Source organism: Mus musculus, chromosome 1, assembly GCF_000001635.26.
Source record: "Mus musculus strain C57BL/6J chromosome 1, GRCm38.p6 C57BL/6J".
NCBI lineage: Eukaryota > Metazoa > Chordata > Mammalia > Rodentia > Muridae > Mus > Mus musculus.
In genome coordinates, this window is record NC_000067.6 from 139357012 (window position 1) to 139379440 (window position 22429).

Sequence of the window (22429 nt, forward strand, 5' to 3'; positions counted from 1 at the left end):
GTATGCATTTGATTATATGTGGTTGTAAGCTGTTAAAATCTTTGATAAGCTGGCTACAATCTATTTAATCACAGAAGTTAGGTTTAGAATAAGGGACTAGAGGGTGGATTGAGTCACCCTGGGAAGCAGAAATAGAATAGATAATTATTGCTGTGTGGGAAAGAGGTGCTGGAATGGGGGTATTAAATGGAAAGGGTGAGAGAGAGAATATAGAGGGAGAGCAAAAATAATGGCCATTGAGGACTCATATGGAAACCCAATATAGTAGAAGATTCCTAAAACATGTACATATATGAAGGTGATAAAAATGAATCATCAAATAAAAAAGAAGAAGGACCCCCAACTGGGCATCTTTTGTTACCACATAAAGCTTCCAGTACCAGGAATAGGTTACACCTAGTTGAGTTGTTGGCCAAAACTGCCCCATGGGAACACCCAAATAATTCTGACTATTCGTAAGGCTATTGATTACACTATACAAACTGATGATAAATGCCTATTGTTGAAGTAACACCCATAAAGCTGATTGAACATGGAAAAGTTGAGCTTGATCCTACCTACATAAGGACTAGAGTTCATGGTACTGGCCAGTACTTTGCATGCTATCCAAAAAGAAAGGTAAATACCAACCTAGCTACAAATAGTTTAATCTACAAGAGTGGCATACCTGAAAGTTATACTAGTGTAGTAGTGGTACAAAAGTTTTGGAATATCTGATTGGATTTAAGGCCAACTCCATGGGATGGAACCCATTCATGATTGAGTTGTCAAGAACCTGAGATGAGATAGGCTAGGGACCTAGCAGAAAACCAAATACTACAGTTCTACTAAAGGAATGTGGCAATAAAATGAGTCCTAATGACATTCTTCTGTACTCATAGAGCAATGTTTTGCTCAGCTGTCATCAGAGAAGCTTCCTACTGTGGTATATAACAACAAATACAGAGGCCCAAAGCTGAAAAAAAAATGTACAGAAAGTCATAAACCTTGGAAAACTCAGTCCTAAATGGGATGCCTACATTAAATTCTTCCCTAAAGGCCTCTTGGATCTGAAGAAGAAGAGGCGGAAAGATTGTAAGAGCCAGAGGGGACAGAGACTACTAAGAAAGCAAGACCTTCTAAACATAGGACAGAGGCACACATGAACTCTCAAAGGTTGTAGCAACATGTCCCGAACTGGCACTGGTCAGAGCCAGATGAGATCCCAGTGCTAAGAGAAGAAGGTGACAAATGTCCCACCCCTAACCCAGAAGCTCTCTCCAACTGCTAAACTTTTGTAAAGGAAAAGTTGTTTTCTCTAATGGAGTCTGACTGAGTATATAAACCACTCTGAAAATTAGGCCCCTAATTCAATGTAATTTGAAGATTCTTCGTCTCACAATGTTTTGTCATGGCTTTAAAAAAATAACCTTACAGGTCCTTTGAAAAGATATCATGATTCCCAACATTGTGTTTTTATGGGATGTGTGTATGTGAATGTGTGGTCACTGTGTTTGTGTTTCTTGAATTTTTTGCTTTTGTTTGATATAGAATATTTTTGTTTGTTTATCTTGTTATATTGCTCTTTAGATGTTTGTTTGCATTTTAATGAGGAAGAGAAAGGCGGGTATTTGGGTGGGTATGGGAGAGGGGAGGATCTGGAAGGAGTTGGGGGAAAATATAATCAAAATATATTGTATGAAAAAATCTATTTTCAATAAAAAATAGTTCCAGTTGGCAGATAAATGTTAAATAGGTGTTACAGTCTCACATGACTTCTTTATATTTTATCCAAACATGGAATGACTGACCTGAGATTTGGCAACCTATGTGGGAGTCTATGATTCAAAGACACAGATTCTCCTTTTCTTGGAAGCCACTGACCACCTGTTGTTTTTAACTTGTTGTGTAAAACCATGTGGTGTTTCCTGTGCTTCTTGCTATATCAACTGGTGATGACACTATGCTGCTTTTGTTCAGGCATCTACGGTGTTGCTCACATGTTTGTTGCCCTGTCAGATCCTAGGGGACACTTCCTAGCCTCTAGCCCTTACAATCTTTCTGTTCAGTAGTCCAGATATTCCATGACTTTCTCTGAACTTTAAATGTAGGGGTTTCATTGCAGGTACACCAGTTAGAATTGGGCATTCCGGAGTCATTTATTCTCTGCATTTTGACCAGATAATAATCTTCATCTGGACACTTCTACATGCAAACACTGCTACATGGACTCCATATGCTCATGCATGCATTGTGTGGGTGTGTGCATGTGCATTGGCTACTGTGCATGCATATTTATGTGTGGCAATAATAATTATAAATGAGATCCTGAATTTGGGACAGCAAGGAGGATAGGAAACGAGGTAGAGGAGTTGGGTTGGGAGTGACATAGGTAATGTTCATTTACAAAGCTCTCAAAAATATATAATTACTTGTATAAAGTAGCATGGTTTACAACATCTAACTTTTGATTCTGTTTTATTGTCAGCTTAACTAGAACAAGAAATGTTATTCTCAAAGTCCTAGTTCTATTGTAGACAACCTTAGGCTGATAATACCTATCTATCCATCCTACCACATTTAATGGGTTATGCAAGAATAAACCAGTTGAAAGGTTATTTAAACACTAAAAGCTCTCTATAACAATGGGACTGTTATAGTCATTTAACATTCTACTAGTAAGGATCATAACTCTTCATGGTAAAAATTAACAGAAAATAAATACACACACACACACACACACACACTCTAGGTCTTTTCATTGGGTACTTAGCCCATTTGTTTGTATACAGTGTTCATCTTAGCCAACAGTTCATAGTGAAAAAATAGGACACTAGAGAGCAAGTAATGACACACAAAATGCTCAAGCTTATGTACAGCCTTACTGAAGATCAGAAATTTAGAAAATGGTTGTGATGCTTTGTGAAAGTAGTTTAAATTAGTAAGAAGTTGGGCATGGTTCACAGGCACACCTATAACTGAGCACCAGGAGACAAAGACCTGAGGATTGAGTTCAAGAGTGCCTTGGCCTCAATAACCCAACATTAACACAAACAGAGTCACAACAAAGCATATTCTCCTACCTCAATTTCATTAAAGAGTTCTGTTCTGATTTTAACTGGGTGTCATTTTCTAATACTACAAGATCTTAATTTGACTAGGCATAAAGCAGCTCTTTTCCCCTAAGTTACTAAAAATATTTTTCATGAAAAATTTCCATATGTGTGTGTGTGTGTGTGTGTGTGTGTGTGTGTGCGTGTGTTGGCCTGTGTTTCGAGTATACTTCTCTGGCTGACTTCATCCTGTGTTCTGGATTCCTTCTGCTAATCAGCCTGATTAGCATCCTCCGTCCTCCCCTTGTGCCCTTATCCCCCAGGTTTCAGCCACTTTAAACTCTTTACATGGCTGAATTTTTGCTTAATATGGAGGTTTAAAAATATAGCATACCATAGTCTATTTTAATTTGATTGGTATTTTTCCACTCAAGATTGTTTATTTTAATTCATGCACATAGTTGTATATACCATTTGCCCAGTTATATTCCAATCATCTGTTATATCATAGTGAGGCTCACACTGATCTTCAATCAGACAGAACTTCAGTCAGTACTATTCTAGGTACACTAGGACTCAAGAAGAAGTCAGCTTGGTTTCCTCAATTGAATGTCACACTTAATCCATCACTTCACCATGTTTAACTGGCTATCATATATATCAATTAATAAATATCAATCAATTAATAAACATTAAAGAAGAAGGGTAACTAAAATAAAGATACTTAAACATATAGCAGCAATTAAATATACAGTGCTGAGCACACAAAAGATTGGAGTTGAACTATTCTATTCTAGAGAAATAAGAGTGGGTGAAGCTGTCATGATGAGGCCTGCTACACAGGTAGTCCTTGAGACCATTCCAAAACTTAAATCCAGTTTTTAATATATAAATTATATATATTTATATATGTACACACATATAATATATAATTAATAATTATATAATATAATACAATATATAATATATATACAAGTATACAAATATACATATATACGTATGTATGTATATGTATATATATATATATATATATATATATTATATATATGCCATCGCTGTCCCTAGAGACACCAGAAGAGGACATCAGATCCCATTCTAGATGGTTATGAGACGCCATATGGTTTCTGGGAATTGAACTCAGAACCTCTGGAAGAACAGTCAGTGCTCTTAATCACTGAGCCATCTCTCCAGCCTCCAAATTTAAATTTTGATTTAATTTAATTTGTTTAAATTAAATTATTTAAATCTAAATGTATCCTTGCTTCCATGTCTATGAGACAGCAACCTTAGCCCTAGATGGCTTTTACAGTCTGATAGATAGGCTTTAAATTTGTATTTACTTATTTATTTATTGGGAGCATGCACAGAGAGGTCAGAGAACAATCTGCCAGAGGTAGTTCTATCCTTCCACCATGGGAGGCTTAGGCATGTAGCACAGTTCTGTAACCCTGGTGGTATCTTTTTCAAATGAGCTATCTCATTGGCCAACAAATGTCACAGCACTCTCTGTATTCCTTCTGACCTTTGCTCTTGCCTTTAGCTGGGGATATGGTACGCTGGCTTTTAGCCTTGGTTGTCAATAACTCAGATATTGGGAACTCCAATGACACAATACAGTAAGCCAACTACAGTCTAGGGGAAAAAAGTCTGTATTCATAAGTCATTGCAAAAAGTATCCTATCGCCTGCTGGAAAGTGGAATGATGTTTGTCGATTTATGAGAATTTCAAGCATACCAGTCTCACTTCAGGAAAGCATCACAAAGACTACTGAAGTCTCAAGCAAAGCCTTGACCTAAGCACAGTCCTCCCAGAATACAGGCAAGAGAGGAAAGGTCAGCATTTAATGAAAGTTGTCATAGTTTCTATGTATGGATAGATATACAGATACATAGATGTGTACATGTGATGCAGTTGGGGATAATTGCTATCTAAAGTTTAATGAACAATAACAAACTTTACAAGAATGTGCTATGTTTTACACTATGCGTGACAACTAAGAACTCTAGGAACTAAAATAAACTATATAACTTTCTGAAAATAGAAATAAAATCTCTAGATAATTCTGCCCTTCCTTCAGAAAAACAGTACTATAATTAATGTCCAACAACGTTATGAACTTTTTGTGAGTAATTTGAGATAATAATCAATTGAATAAAATTATGTCGTATAATTTGAAGCTACTTTGAGTGGGATATTTCTTCAATGTTTATAAACAATAAATACGGTACTCAATTAATATTAAAAATTGAGATAATATCTATATATTAAATTTTATAATACAATTAAAATCTAGAAGGAATTTGTAAAGTCTTATGTTTCTTACCTCACATTAATAAAGGCAGACATGCCCATTCCCTTGCAAATATCAATGTTTTTATTATCAACAAATGAGTTTGATAGAATTTGTATGATTAATGTTAAATAAATAATTTTGTATGAATGTATGGGTGTTACTAACTGAAGTTCAGAATTAAGATGTGAGGACACTCTATTTCCTGTAATTATTATTTTTATGTTTTAGAGTTGATTAATGGGATATCATAGAAGTTAATACTTTGCAGTAATCTACAAAACTGAAAGCAGTGTAAAAACATAGGATAAAGTACACTTAGAATTCATTTCTCACTTGAAAAGTATTTATTTTAAACAAGAATGAGAGTTCATTTCAATTAAAACAGATTTGTGTTTATTACCAAAGAACCAGAGACAGGGAAACAATTCCCTCAGGTGTCATTTCAACAGATATTATTGCTTTAATGAATATATAGTTGACTTATATTTTAGTGAATAGGCTTACTTGTATAGAATTAAAATTCTCTTAAAAATAAAGAAAGAAATTAAAGACTATTTAGAATTTAATGAAAATGAAGACACATCATGCCGAAACTTATGGGACACAATGAAAGCAGTAGTAAGAGGAAAACTCATAGCTCTAAGTGTCTCCAAAAAGAAACTGGATCGAGCTTACACTAACAGCTTGACAGCACACCTGAAAGCTCTAGAACTAAAAGAAGCAAATCCACTCAACAGGAATAGATGGCAGGAAAGAATCAAACTCAGGGCTGAAATCAACCAAATAGAAACAAAAAGAACTATACACAGAATCAACAAAACTAGGAGCTGTTCTTTGAGAAAATCAACAAGATAGATCGACGCTTAGCCAGACTAACCAGAGGCCAGAGGCAGTATCTAAATTAGAGTTTAATGAAAATGAAGCCACAACATACCCAAACTTATGGTGAAAGCATTCCTAAGAGGAAACTCATAGCTCCGAGTGCTTCCAAAAAGAAACTAGAGAGAGCACACACTAGCAGCTTGACAGCACACCTAAAAGCTCTAGAACAAAAGGAAGCAAATTCACCCAAGAGGAGTAAAAGGCAGGAAATAATCAAATTCAGGGGCAAAATCAACCAAGTGGAAACAAAAAGAACTATTCAAAGAATCAACCAAACCAGGAGCTGGTTCTTTGAGAAAATCAACAAGATAGAAAAACCCTTAGCCAGACTAACCAGAGGGCACAGAGACAATATCCAAATTAGTAAAATCAGAAATGAAAAGGGAGACATAACATCAGAAACCTTGGAAATTCAAAAAATCATCAGATCCTACTACAAAAGTTTATACTCAACAAAATTGGAATATCTGGATGAAATGGGCCATTTTCTAGACTCATACCAGGTGCCAAAGTTAAAACAGGATCAGATAAACCATCTAAACAGTTCCATAACCCCTAAAGAAATAGAAACAGTCATTAATAGTCTCCCAACCCAACCAAACCAAAACAGGACCAGATGGGTTTAGTAGAAAATTCTATCAGACCTTTAAAAAGATCTAATACAAATACTCTTCAAATTATTCCATAATATAGAAACAGAAGGAACACTACCCAATTTGTTCTATTAAGCCACAATTACACTTATACCTAAACCACAAAAAGACCAAACAAAGAAAGCAAACTTCATATCCAAGGAGATAAAGAGATCTGCAACCCTATCGGTGGAACAACATTATGAACTAACCAGTACCCCAGAGCTCTTGACTCTAGCTGCATATGTATCAAAAGATGGCCTAGTCGGCCATCAACGGAAAGAGAGGCCCATTGGTCAGGCAAACTTTATATGCCCCAGTACAGGGGAACGCCAGGGCCAAAAAATGGGAATGGGTGGGTAGGGGAGTAAGGGGGGGGAGGGTGTGGGGGAATTTTGGGATAGCATTGGAAATGTAATTGAGAAAAATACGTAATAAAAAAAAATAAAATAAATGAGCTCATAAAAAAAAAAAAGAAAGCAAACTTCAGACCAATCTCTTTTATGAACACTGATACAAAAAATAAAAATTCTTGCCAACCGAATCCAAGAACACATCAAATGATCATTCACCATGACCAAGTAGGCTTCATCCCAGGGATGCAGGGATGGTTCAATACATGGAAATCTATCAATGTAATCCACTACATAAACAAACTCAAAGAATAAAAAACACAGGATCATTTCATTAGATGCTGAAAAAGTTTTTGACAAAATTCAGCATCCCTTCATGTTAAAAGTCTTAGAAAAATCAGGAATTCAAGGTCCATACCTAAACATAGTAAAAGCAATGTACAATAAACCAGTAGCCAACATCAGACTAAGTGGAGAGAAACTTGAGGCAATCCCACTAAAATCAGAGACTAGACAAGGGTGCCCACTCTTTCCCTATCTATTTAATATTGTACTTGAAGTTCTAGCTAGAGCAATTAGAGAGTAAGAGAATGTCAAAGGGATACAAATTGCAAAGGAAGAAGTCAAAATATCAATATTTGCAGATGATATAATAGTATACTTAAGTGATCCCAAAAATTCCACTAGAAAACTCCTAAAGCTGATAAACAACTTCAGCAAAGTGGCTGGATATAAAATTAATTCAAACAAACCAGAAGCCAGACTCTACTCAAAGGATAAAAGGCTGAGAAATAAATTAGGGAAACAACATCCTTCACAAATTCACAAATAATATTACATACTTTGGAGTGACTCTAACCAAGCAAGTGAAAGATCTGTATGACAAGAACTTCAAGTCTCTGAAGAAAGAAATGGAAGAAGAGCTCAGAAAATGGAACGATCTCCCATGCTCATGGATTGGCAGGATTAATATAATAAAAATGGCCATCTTACCGAAAGAAATCTAGAGATTCAATGCAATCCCCATCAAAATTCCAAATCAATTCTTCATAGAGTTAGAAAGAGAAAATTGCAAATTCATTTGGAATAACAAAAAACCCAGGATAGCGAAAACAATTCTCAACAACAAAAGAATATCTGGGAGAATCACCATCCCTGACCTCAAGCTGTATTACAGAGCAATAGTGATAAAAACTGCATGGTATGGGTACAGAGACAGGAACAATGATTAATGGAATAGAATTGAAGACTCAAAAATGAACTCACACACCTATGGTCACTTGGTAATTAACAAAGGAGCTAAAACCACCCAGTGGAAAAAAGACAGCATTTTTAACAAATAGTGCTGGTTCAACTGGCGGTCAGCATGTGGAAAAGTGCAAATCCCCCCATTCTTATCTCCTTGTACAAAGCTCAAGTCCAAGTGGATCAAGGCCCTCCACATAAAACCAGATACACTGAAACTTATAGAGGAGAAAATGGGGGAGAGCCTCGAACCCATGGGCACAGGGGGAAATCTCCTGAACAAAACACCAATGGCTTGTGCTCTAAGATCAAGAATTAACAAATGGGACCTTATAAAATTGCATAGCTTCTGTAAGGCAAAGGACACTGTCAAGAAGACAAAAAGGCAACCAACAGATTGGGAACAGATCTTTACCAATCCTACATCTGATAGAAGGCTAATGTCCAATATATACAAGAGCTCACGAAGTTAGACTCCCGAGAATCAAATAATCCTATTGAAAAATGGGATACAGATCTAAACAAAGAATTTTCAACTGAAGAATATCCAATGGCTGAGAAGCACTTAAAGAAATGTTCAACATCCTTAGTCATCAGAGAAATGCAAATCAAAACAACCCTGAGATTCCACCTCATACCAGTCAGAATGGCTAAAATCAAAAACTCAGGTGACAGCAGATGCTGGCAAGAATGTGGAGAAAAAGGAACACTCCTCCATTGCTGTTGTGATTGCAATCTGGTACAACCACTCTGGAAATCAGTTGGCAGTTCCTCAGAAAACTGAACATAATACTACCTGAGGACCTACTAATACTCCTCCTGGGCATATACCCAGAAGATGCTCCAACATGTAATAAGGACACATGCTCCACTATGTTCATAGCAGCCTTATTTATAATTGACAGAAGCTGGAAAGTACCCAGATGCCCTTCAACAGAGGAATAGATACAGAAAATGTAGTATATTTACACAATGGAGTACTACTCAGTTACTAAAAATGATGAATTCATGACATTCTTAGGCAAATGGATCAAACTAGAAAACATCATCCTGAATGTGGTAACCCAATCACAAAAGAACACACATTATCTGCACTCACTAATAAGTGGATATTAGCCCAAAAGCTCCAAATTCTAAAGATACAATTCACAGACCACATGAGGCTCAAGAAGAAGGAAGACCAACGTGTGGAAAACAAAATACTTACAGATGCAAATATGGAGATAAACTATAGAGCAGAGACTGGAGGAAAGGTCATCCAGAGACTTTCCCACGTGGGGATTCATCCCATATACAGTTCCTAAGCCCAAACACTATTGTAGATGCCAAGAAGTGCTTGCTGACAGGAGCCTGATACAGCTGTCACCTGAGAGGTTCTGCCAGAGCCTTACAAATACAGAGGTGGATGCTCACAGCCAACCACTGCACTGAGCACAGGGTCTCCAATCAAAGAGTTAGAGAAAGGACTGAAGGAGTTGAAGCAAGTTGCCACCCCATAGGAAGAACAACAATATCAACCCACCAGATCCCCCAGAGCTCCCAGGGACTAAGCCATCAACCAAGGAGTACAGCTGCATATGTAGCAGAGGATGGCCCTGTTAGGCATCAATGGGAGGAGAGGTCCTTGGTCCTATGAAGGTTAGATAGATGCCCCAGTGTAGGGGAATCAAGAGCGGGAAGGTGGGAGTGGGTGGGTGAATGGAGAAACACCCTCATAGAAGCAGGGGGAGGGAGGATGGGATAGGGGGTTTCTGAGAGGGAGGGAAACTGGGAAAGGGGATAACATTTGAAAGGTAAATAAAGAAAATATCCAATAAAAAATAAAATCCTCTTAAAACAAAGTCATGAATAAAACAAAAAATCGTTGGAAAATGTAAGTGAAGAAAAGCAGGTTAGCAAGTAACACAGAGAAGGGCTGACATGAACACGAGGTCCGTGTGTATTAGCCTGGTGTCCTGACAGCAGAGAGAAGGAGGGCAAATTCATTTGCTCACTAGAAGATTGCCCAGTAATCTGCATGAAGAGTAGCTAGAAGGACTTAAAGGGAGCGTCTTGGAAGAAAGTAAGTGTTTCCATTAGCAGACATAAAAGAACAAGGATCCAGTGAATGGTCACCTGGGTTTTACACATGTGATTCCTAAGAAATAATATCACCAGAACTCTGCACCCATTTGTTGTGTCTGTACAAACTGAGACGCCCCTCTCTCTAACACACACACACACACACACACACACACACAAGACGGGGGCAGGAGGAGGCACACCATACCAGGAAGGAGTATAAAACCTAATTCTGAGCCAAATGCACTTAAAAATACTTGTAGGATAATTTTCATGACCACAACATAAAATATATTTCAAAATTTTACACTAAGAAAAAATTGAGGTCAATTTGTGTAATCAATATACAAAAGACTAAATGGCTAACCCTTGAGATACTGGACTGGCAAATACTATTTTTATGTAGTGAGAAAAGTAAATATGACAAGAAAGCATATATAATATCTATATTTTATAAGCATAGCTGAGTGATATGTAAACACATCGTTATAAGATATTTAGTACATGTAAAATATAAACTGTGTAAAATGAAAATTTTCATTTTTAAACAAATGTAAATTATAATTCAGGTATATGGTAGTGCACAAAGATAAATAAGCTTATTTTGTTTTGTGATTTGTGTGTATGTGTGTGTATAAGATGTGGTGCCTGTGTGTGTACCATGTTGTGTGCATACAAAGTATAGAGGACTAAGTTAGGTATCTTCACCTTGCTTTTTGAGGCAGGCTCTCTCACTCTGCCTAGAGTTATTGGCTAGAAGAGCTGGGTGATAAACCCTGAGGGTCCTGCTTCCTCTGCCTTTTCCTTTTTAGGGTTACATCCATGTCCACTTTCACATGGGTACTAGAGAACTCAATGAGATCCACCGGCGCAGCAAACACTATCCCCCAGATAGAGGTATGATTTCAAAGGCAAGCATCAGTTATAAAGGAAACATGTAGCCACTAAACTTCAAACCTCAGCTAATAAATTAAGGAACACACTAAATTGCTGAAAAATTAGAGAACATATAAGCAAGTTAAGTCAACAAAAGAGAGAGAGAGAGAGTAGGAGCTCAAATATTCTAAAGTGAGCTCCAAGAGAGACTGAAGCAAGCAACTAGGATTTTACCTAAAACCATGTGACCTGTGAAATGTCAAACTAGAGAGGTTCCAAGAGTTTTGACTGTAATAGGTAAAATTAGAGAGATATATACAAGTATATATCATAGCAGTCAAAAACATATTTATTTAAAAGGGAAATTTTTGATTGTTCATAAATAAATCCACTAATTTTGCATAACTAATAACAAAACGTTTCATAGGGACATTACATAACAGGCACTCAGCTTGATTTTAAAGACAAGCTAATGGGAAAAAAAACAGCTGTGGAACGGCAGCCACCTGTGAGATGAATTCTAGCTGAGAAAATCTGCAGTCCAGTTCTAGCACACACCATTGCCCATCAGAATAAATAATAAATGGATTTGAGAATTAGAATTTTTTACGATATCTGGGTGGTGAAAACCATTTATTCCTAAAGCTTTGGAGTTCTACCGCAAGTCACATATGAAATTTTCCATTAAGTGTATAAAGCATCATGGAATTTGAAAGTTTACTCATAACACAGGCTGCTGGTGACGAATACGTGACACATAATCTTTAATACTTTAACTTGAGCAATGGATTGCTACCTACAGGTGGAACCTAGTCACAAAATTGACTCACGACTTTTCCACTGAATCCCTCCTGTCAGTTGAATGATTTCAGTTGCTTATTATGTTCATGTAAATGCTTCCCTTCTTAAAGCCAGAAGTCTGGTATCGACTCCTCATACTTATTGATACCAGGGAACTGGGTTCAAGGGAACCAAAGTTTTTTTTTTTGTTTTTTTTTTTTTTATCTTGAAAATCTTTTTTTTTCCCATTTTTTATTAGGTATTTAACTCATTTACATTTCCAATGCTATACCAAAAGTCCCCCATATCCACCCACCCCCACTCCCCTGCCCACCCACTCCCCCTTTTTGGCCCTGGTGTTCCCCTGTACTGGGGCATATAAAGTTTGCAAGTCCAATGGGCCTCTCTTTCCAGTGATGGCCGACTAGGCCATCTTTTGATATATATGCAGCTAGAGTCAAGAGCTCCGGGGTACTGGTTAGTTCATAATGTTGTTCCACCTATAGGGTTGCAGATCCCTTTAGCTCCTTGGCTACTTTCTCTAGCTCCTCCATTGGGAGCCCTGTGATCCATCCATTAGCTGACTGTGAGCATCCACTTCTGTGTTTGCTAGGCCCCGGCATAGTCTCACAAGAGACAGCTACATCTGGGTCCTTTCAATAAAATCTTGCTAGTGTATGCAATGGTGTCAGCGTTTGGATGCTGATTATGGGGTGGATCCCTGGATATGGCAGTCTCTACATGGTCCATCCTTTCATCTCAGCTCCAAACTTTGTCTCTGTAACTCCTTCCATGGGTGTTTTGTTCCCAAATCTAAGGAGGGGCATAGTGTCCACACTTCAGTCTTCATTCTTCTTGAGTTTCATGTGTTTAGCAAATTATATCTTATATCTTGGGTATCCTAGGTTTGGGGCTAATATCCACTTATCAGTGAGTACATATTGTGTGAGTTTCTTTGTGAATGTGTTACCTCACTCAGGATGATGCCCTCCAGGTCCATCCATTTGGCTAGGAATTTCATAAATTCATTCTTTTTAATAGCTGAGTAGTACTCCATTGTGTAGATGTACCACATTTTCTGTATCCATTCCTCTGTTGAGGGGCATCTAGGTTCTTTCCAGCTTCTGGCTATTATAAATAAGGCTGCTATGAACATAGTGGAGCATGTGTCCTTCTTACCAGTTGGGGCATCTTCTGGATATATGCCCAGGAGAGGTATTGCTGGATCCTCCGGTAGTACTATGTCCAGTTTTCTGAGGAACCGCCAGACTGATTTCCAGAGTGGTTGTACAAGCCTGCACTCCCACCAACAATGGAGGAGTGGAACCAAAGTTTTAAATAGTTCAATCTACCACCGTTTAGAAAGCTTATATGGCATTTAAATTGACACTCGCAAATTCTGACGGCATGAATAATGGCTGTGTGAAAACTATTCATATTTAAGAAAAAAAGAGATCCTTGCCATTAGCAGTGCCAGCTGGGAGCATGCGGAGTGCTTGCTTCTTCCTGGTGGGTGTTTCAGACTTCCAGGCCTTCACTGGCACCCATCACCAGGATGGCTGTAATGGCTTCACAAGGATGGTGGTAATGGCCTCACAAGGACGGCTGTAATGGCCTTAGCAATGATGCTTTCAGAGTCATCTCCCTATTAATAACCCCAAGATATGATTTTCCATGTTCTGCCTGGGCTACTCTTCCTCCAACTGGCCAGCCTTCATGGCCTGTTCTCACAATCCCTTGCCCCATAGTGTCTTCTCCTTTCTCCTTACACTCGCCTCTCTTTCTTCCTCATGGTCTCTGCCTCAGACACCCAGCCTGGGGAACTGAAGCTCTGCCTACCTCTTTTCTGTCCAGCTATAGGCTGTAGGTATCTTTACTCAACCAACCATTAAACATGAAGGAGCAAGGTTATATAGCATCACTTGGTTTATATGAGAATCTTCTTCCTGGGGGCAACCAGATTTTGGAGAGCCAGTATTTAGCATTACAATATAAAGCAACAGTCCAAACCTCAACAAGTAAGGCTAGAAAATATTTTATGTCTACAATTATTAGGTTTATAAGATTAATTCTTTAATTATCTCATGATTACTTTAGGAGAAAGTACAGAATTAAAATCAACTATCATAACAGGAAAGAGTTAGCTGAAAGTATAGCCATATGTAAAATCAAATTAACAAATTATCTGCATGAAAAGGTTACTGGTACTATCCCCAGCTGCTTTTACAAGTGGCAGTGCTTAATTTGTTTATACACATTTGCTTGTCTGGAGCTGGTCTCTGTTCAAAGCAATGTGAACTGTACTGATAGAATCAATCATAAACTCGGCCTCATTAGCATCCTGCTCTTTCCAATTTGTCTGAATGAAGTTATGTAAAAATTTCGATGATTTTGAATCCAGAGAAAAGAGTCACTCATCTGGAAATTACTACGACAATGTGAAGAACCAAAAAGACGATGATAACAAGGTCAGCGGAGGCCACACACCAGCAGCTCCAGTTTTGCAGATTTCACTCACAGGGCTGAGGCGTCAGTTACATTTGTGAATGTTTTTTTAAACTCAGAGTAGCAGAAAGATGAAATAGATACCTGATTATCTGGGACCCAGTTTTTCTTTAAACAAACTCTCCCAAATCCTGCGAAGATGATATTTGTAGTTATCTCCATACTAGCTGATTTCTTGCTAACAGTGTCAGGCTGCACATATCAGCCTGCACAAGTCCTGATCATTTATGTTTTGGCTTTTGAGAGCTTGCATGTTTCTTAGATCTAGATAGATCAAAGATTGAAAATCTCGTTTGAGTCACCTTATAGCTGTGTTTTGAGTATATCCTTTAATCTATCTTGCTTTACTAGTATACTAGTAAAGTTTACTAGTGAGTTTAATAATGGCTACTATGTAGGGCTTTTTAAACTTGAAGATACTATAAGTAACACCACTGGTACCTACACTAGTATCCTCTCTTTCCATCAGTCCACTCAAATTGAACAGAACATGCAGCAATCTCTCAAAGTCTATAGGCATGCTCCTGCCTCAGGACTTCTGCATTAGATATATTCTACAGGAAAAAAATGTTATTCATTATAAATCCCATAGTTCTCTTCTTTATCTCGTTCTTTGTTTTTCTCCACTGAGATGTACCACTAGCTCATAAGTACATATTTTCCTTATTTAGTTAGTGTAGTGGGTTTGGTCTAATGCTGCTTGTATTATGTTAATTTGGGTCCCTAAAATTGTTTGCTTAAGAATCTGCATGTCCGTATGTAAGACATTGAGCGTTGCCCCTAGTTGTTCCTGATTGGTAAATAAACTTGCCAGCAGTCAATGGCTGAGCAGGACAGACAGAGGTGGGAATTTGGGGATTTCCAGGCTAGGGAGGAAGGAAGAAGGAGATCCATCATACCAGAAGGAAAGGAAAATTTCACACCTAAGAAGGTGCAGGACAGAGAGCATAGCCACCATGTAGGAGCCAGAGAAGAGTGGCACCAAGAGGGCTGCCCAATTGGGTCCAGGGCAGCAAAGATGGAATATAGATTTTAGTATGTAATAATTAGAGAATGTTGAAGAGAGGTGGATTAGCCACATAGAGATTAGAAAATGGCCTAGCCATTGAGCTGTTTAAAGCACAACTATATATATATATATATGTGTATATATATATACTATATATATATATATATATGTATATATGTGTGTGTGTGTGTGTGTATATATATATATATAGAGAGAGAGAGAGAGAGAGAGAGAGAGAGAGAATATTCGGGAACCCAGAACATTGGGGCAAGTATCAAGAAACACACTGCTGCCATGGCTGGGATCAATATTAATATTTAATTGGGTACTGCTACTAGCTAGTTTTTGTTGTCTATCCTAGTGAAGAAAATATAAATTTCACAACTTTAGAGATAGAGGGTCTTTTATTCAATACATTTCAAAAGAGATGTTTGGTCTCAACTACTTGACCTTAACTATTTAACATGTAAATCAGTAGACTAAGAAGTGATTAATGAAGTTTCGTAATCTAGCAACTAACCCATCTGGACGCAAAGAACAAGCAACCTTAGCTCCATGTCCAATAACCATGAACAAAACACTCATGACTCCTACCGCCAACCAACAGCCTCATAGGAAAGCATAAATACATCAAAAAAATGCACTGAGTTTGCAGTTTAGTATGTGACATAGAACAAAACAGTTAAGAGCAATGTAAGCAGCAACAGTAAAGCTAAATCTAGCGTGATGGAGCAGTGGTGTAAAAAAAGGGACATCTTTTTGCTGAAAGAACAAAACTGACTGTCTTGGAAACTTCCTAAGAATCAGCAAGAAAACTGAAAAGAGAGTGAAACATCCTTGCTGGCCTTGCCCACTCAACAGCCAACTTTGGAACTATATGATCATAAATGGCCATCATTGAAAATCACTAACGATGAAGAAAGCAAGAAAAATCTGGTCTGCTTATGATGAGTGTACGAAAAGAGAAATTAAAATGAATTCTGCATTGTTGTGGGAAGTAATGGGTGGCTTGTACAAAGTAAAACTTACTATAAATTGAGGAGAAAATTACTTAGGTATGAAGAAGCAACAGCTCCTCTCCCACAGGCATTATTGTAAGCACCGTGACACACACTGCTTTATGAGCATCCAACTTATCAAAATTCTAAATCTTCCTGCAAGTGTAGAATTTTAAAGCATAAGTGGCTATTCCATAGTAAATTACATCAGGCCTCTCCGATCTTTTGAGAAAATTCAATTATTTCTTAATAATAGCGCTAAGGTTGAATAAATCAGACCATGTCCTATCTTCGTAGACCCTATTTATCCTTTAGGAAACACTCTTTATGAGGACTTTATTCAAATTCAGTTACTTAATGATTGCTAGCTTCCACAGTATGCTCCTTGGGCTTCTTTTATGTTGTGCCCATAATCCTAATAATGGTTTTCTCAAATTACATTCCTGTCATATGCACTGGTCATGCTCTGAATATAAATTAAAATAAGTCACATTAATCTAGACATGACTGCTGCATAGAGAAGATTCCATTTTTCTCTGAAGTTATAACAGAATAATGAAAAGGAGACACAAATTGCTATGTAATTGAAGGCTGCTTTAATATGGTAGCTTCTTAAAAGCCCCAAATAGCAAGCTAGTATCAAGGTCGCAACAGTTATTAGAATGGGCTCCTATTATTTAATATAGCTACAAAATAATGGGCCACAGGAGAGTCTCACACCAATAAGATTCTCGCTTAATATGTCAGAAGCAAAATGAGAAGGCCCTACTCGAATTATTAAAGTACACCTGATCCTATATGTCTGAATAAACTTGGCAAGATTCTGGTACAGATATAAGAACAATTAAGTGAACAGGTTCTTGAAGTCCCAGCTCAGGGAAATGGCTGCCTACCTACCAACTGAGGAGCAGGAAGTGGGTGTCCCACGTGGAGGTCTGCTTTAATATTCCTCATGTTGTGTAATCTTAACTCTAAGACGGGAAGAGAGTAGGGTGCTAAGAATGAACAGCATCTGTCTGACAAGGAGTCAAGGTACAACTCTACAGAAGTGATTTATCTGGAGCCAGTAATAGCTCCTTTTTTCTTACATTTCAAAGAATAAATTTCAAAATGTGAATAAAAACTAATATGATACTAGATTTCAAGTAGTAAGATACTAATCACCAAGTTTTCCTATGTGCTTGTGGTGTTCTGAGCTGATTGTATACTGTTACCACATGGGAATAGTACATATCGGTTGAGAATACAGACTCTAGAGACAGACCTTCAGCAGAAAGATGTTCAAGGCCCAACTTCACTACAAAGTGAGTTTAAGGCCATTTTGGAACTTAGTAAAACCCTGTTCAAAATTAAAAACTTGAAAGAGACGAGGAAGGAATTTAGTAGAAGAGCACCTGCTTAGCACTTATGGGACGCTTAGATTTGATCTCTGGTATCACACAAAAAGGTAATTAATGTTAAATGTAATTTACTGGGTGCATGGTGGGGCGTACCTGTAATTGCAGCACTGAGGAAGCTGAGGCTAGAGGTCACAAGTAAGAGGCTAGCCTGACCTATATAGTGTGTTTGGATCCAAGCAGACCCAAGTCACTGACTGAAACTCTACTGCCCCAAATAGTGTAAACTAAATGTTCTGACTACAAAGGCAACACTGTTACTCCCTGGCAACAAATATAACACAGATAAAAGGCTCCCTGTCTGCTTAAAAGCTCAATAAAATGAAGTTTCAAATTTACTACTTTAAACAAACAAACAAACAAACAAACAAGGTTTGCTGAAGAATAAATGAAGTAGTTACAAATATGTGTTTAGAGTCTACTGGTAAAGTAAATGAAACAAAGCGAGTGTATGCTCCTATGCATGTTCTCTTTTACACAGTTACATGTTTGAGAAGTTACATATATGAGCTCTAAAGAACACTGTAGACAATTTAATGAGTATTTCACAAAGTGACAAAGTTCTTTGCCACAAAGAAAATGGCATCATTTTTCACTTTATGTCCCCCTTCTGTGTGTATCCTCCCACTGTGTATCTCAAGGTAAGGTACCTCTCACCCACTGCATGTTACTTGGAACCCACCCATTATAAGTTTGAAAGAGGATAAGCAACTTTAAAATTATAACTCTTTATCCAATACATCTCTGAAAATTTTTTCCCTCCATGTGCTTTATGATGAGCGTTTTAGTATTTATTTGAAGTTTGATTGGGCTTTTCTGGCTGTCCCAGCTGCCTAGCAAGAGGACCTGTTTGTATCTTCACCTAATCTCGGCTGTTTGTCCAGCTGTAAACCGTACCAGTTAGAACCTCATAGCACTGTTGCAGTGACAGAACACTACCCAGATTACCCACCACTGTATTGGTGCTAGTGGTCTCACACAAAGACAGCTGCTCCTTATTTTGTCCGTATTGATATTCAGATGCAACAGCCGTAAATCACATGGCCCCTCTGACAGGCACACACTCTCCTTGTCTTCTTTTTAAATGAGTACAATAGCTATGGTCCTTCATAAACACACAGCTGGGGCCATTCTCCCTGATTCTTGAGACTGCCACAAACATAACAAGATTATCAGGGGTGGGGGTGGGAGGCGTCGTCACTCCTGTTTATATTTGGGGAAGTTTGTAAAAATGATGCCTTTGTTTATCAGACAGAAGCACACAACTATATGGTTATTTCTCTAGTGCTGGGAAAAAGTACAGTTTTAACCATTCTCCTTTAGGAAGCCTTGAGACCGCCCCTCTGATTACAAGAACAAGTGTTGCAATGCAAGAATTATTAACATATGGAAACAAATTCATAGCATATGAGAATAAGAGCCAAGATAACTTATTAGTAACATCTCTTTAACAAAGATCAACTATAAAGTGCCACAAACTATTTCACAAGTGTGCAAATACAAAAAAGAAAAAAGAATGAAGAAAAAAATCTGTTTCCTCCTGGCTATTTCATTCAGTTTTATGCTTTTCAGTCAACAGATAAAACAGCCTGAGAACCTATTTACTGTAATTCCTAAAACCTGGACCAGAAGCGCTATCTTAACCACAAGAGCACTTACTAACACCTATAAGAAACAAACACATCCTTCCTTGGAACTGTATGCAAGAGATCTATCTACTAAGCCAGGAAGAGAGGCAGGGCATTGCTAACTGGGGAGGGCTTACTCTTTATGCAGATGAGCAGTGAGGAGCTGAGGTACAGGAAGAGAAGGTAGGCAGTTCTCTTGAGCTTCATGTTCTTACTTAGAGAACACCCTCTGAAGTGCTGCTGAAGCTATCCCTGTTTGGCTCTTGACTCCTGTGTGGTTCAGAGAAGAGCAGGTGCCTCAGAGAGCCAGGATGCCATCTCTGTCCCACCCCTCCCAGGGCTCCTCCACAGACAGAGAATCAGAAAGCACTTCTCTTTCACAGCACCTTACAGGCACAGGAAGACGGTAACCAGTCAATCCTGGAGCAGATTTTTCCAGCCTGGATTGGATTCGTGTCCCCCTCAGGCTTCCGTGAACAATGCCTCCTGGAAAGGCTTTGTTTTAGGATAGGGTCCTTGATTGCTCCTAATAGAGAAATTAATTTCTTCTGACAGTATTGGCACGTGATTATTCTGATGTGGCTACTTTTAAAGAAACACTCTATATTTTTGTAAATTACATTCTCTTTCAAAACTCTGTTTACAGGTTAGTAACTTTTTCTGTTTCTAAACCCTACAATGACAGTTCAGTAGTGCTTTTGCTGTTGATAGGGTAGAAAAATTATAAGAAAAAATAAGCTATCATATAACAGTGGCTAGAATTATAGAGACATGGGGGTAATATTTCTTTCAAGTGTTTACACTTTGCTCATGAAGTTACATCCTCTTGGATTTATTAACCTTTTAACATCATTAACTTATGCAAATTAATAGGGCAAAAGAAATCCCTTAACTAAAAATGGAATGCTGAATTTTTTGATTGGTATTTATGCTAGTACATGTCTATGCTTTTTATATAACAAGTGTTGGCTCTGTCGCTTAAAACAACTGATTCTGTGTAAATCTTCAGAGTTCAGTTAGATGTTTAATGATGCTGCAGCATCTATTTTTGAAGGTTTTATATTTTCTGCTTACATATGAAAGACCATAATCTCTCTCTCCCTCTCTCTCTCTCTCTGTATATATATATATATATATATATATATATATACATATATAATGTATATGTGTACATATAATATATGTGTGTATATATAATGTATATGTATATATAATATATATTACAAAATGGCAAATATGCATTCAGAATTTCATATTCCACAGGGTCTGAGAATTATGCTCATTGGTTGGGTTATAAAAACCCAATTAACATGTAGTACAAAACAATTTTTGCATGGAACCTGAACTAGCAGAAGGTGAGACATTTCAGTTCTGCGTTTTTTTTTTTAATTGCATTGCTCATTTTTTTAAAACGTTTTTATGATTCTTTTCACATCATAAACCTTAGTCCTGCAATGTAGGGATGATCTTTCTGTGTACTGTGTAAAGGTTGTATTATTCAAATGCTGGTTTTTATACCAGGGAGAGAGTTGAGGACAGGACAGACTTGGACTTCGGTATTATTTTTATGAAGCATCACCCGTCTCCATCATCTTCTGATTGGTCAATAAAGAGCTGGCCAGCCAATTTACTGGGCAGAAGAGAATAGGGTGGGACTTCTGATGTGTGTGTGTGTGTGTGTGTGTGTGTGTGTGTGTCCCAGGTAGAGAGAGGAGAAGGGCAATGAGAAAGGAGAAAAAGTGGCCACGAGAAAAGGTCGAGGAGGAGCCATGATGAGCAGGTCGCCAAAGGATTTGTCATGAGATCGACGTGAGAGAGCAGCTGTGAGGGTTCATATGAACAGAGCAAGCCAGGAAGAGACTCAAACTGCAAGTAACATGGGGCCTGTGACAGGGAGGTAAATGGCTTAAAGGGTTAGAATAGCTCAGAGCCTGCCCAGCTTAGGTTTGCAGCTTGTTAGTAAAAATACCAGGTCTATGTCTATTATTCAGAAACTAAAATGGGCATTAAAAAATGCATTATACTGCTCAAACTCCCCATCTCCTTATATCTGCCCTCCACAACTGTAGTCTTAACCCCAAAATAAACACACACACACACACACACACACACACAGAGAGAGAGAGAGAGAGAGAGAGAGAGAGGGAGAGAGAGAGAGAGAGAGAGAGAGCAAAACAAAGGATAGAAAATACCTTATCATGGAAGCTGTAGTGGGTCATAGTGTGTCCTACAGTGTATCTCTCTGTCCACATGTCTTCACTTGCAAATGCTCATTGCAATGAGTCATTGGCATTGTTCGAGGTCTCAGGCTTCTGTCAAACCATCAATACTGGATCCTCACTTGGACTCCTTCCAGTTATCCTCTTGCTGCCCTGTGTCATGGAGATCCTGCAGCTTTGGATCTGCAAGACAGCACCCCCCCCCCGCCCCCGCACACTCCTCAACCATTTACAGATGATGTAGATTTCAGAGTGGGTCAGCACAAAGCCCTGGATTTGGGCCAGGGTGGTAGCTGAGGCGGCCAGCCTCTGGCTTTCCCTGATCAGCACCGCCAAGGTGAGCTCTGCAGCACTACTCTGGCCACTCAATGCCTCCATCAGCAGGAGGCAGTGTCAGCCTCTCTTGCTCTCATGCTTGCCCACACCTCCAGAGCTAGCTCCACTATGATGTCCACTTGAGTCATAGGGCCCATTCTGCAACGTGATCTTTCTGGGCCAGCTCTTTTCCTCACACCCTC

General features: G+C 38.3%; 1 protein-coding gene across 10 annotated transcripts in view; it reads right to left on the bottom strand.

Moving 5' to 3' along the window:
• Positions 1–22305, bottom strand: part of Crb1 (crumbs family member 1, photoreceptor morphogenesis associated) — a 202668-nt gene extending 180363 nt beyond the window's left edge. For 6 of the 10 annotated variants that reach the window (XR_001783143.2, XR_001783142.2, XM_017319071.2 and 3 more), the window contains exon 1: positions 19830–20162. Coding sequence is in view for 5 of the 10 variants with exons in the window: in XM_017319071.2 (XP_017174560.1) it covers positions 19830–19899 (70 nt within the window). In the remaining 5 variants the exon portion in view is untranslated. Of the gene's footprint in view, positions 1–19829; positions 20165–21884 lie in introns of those variants that run through there. The other 4 variants (XR_001783144.2, XM_030251877.1, NM_133239.2 and 1 more) reach the window with 4 other exon arrangements.
• Positions 22306–22429: the final 124 nt, after the last annotated feature.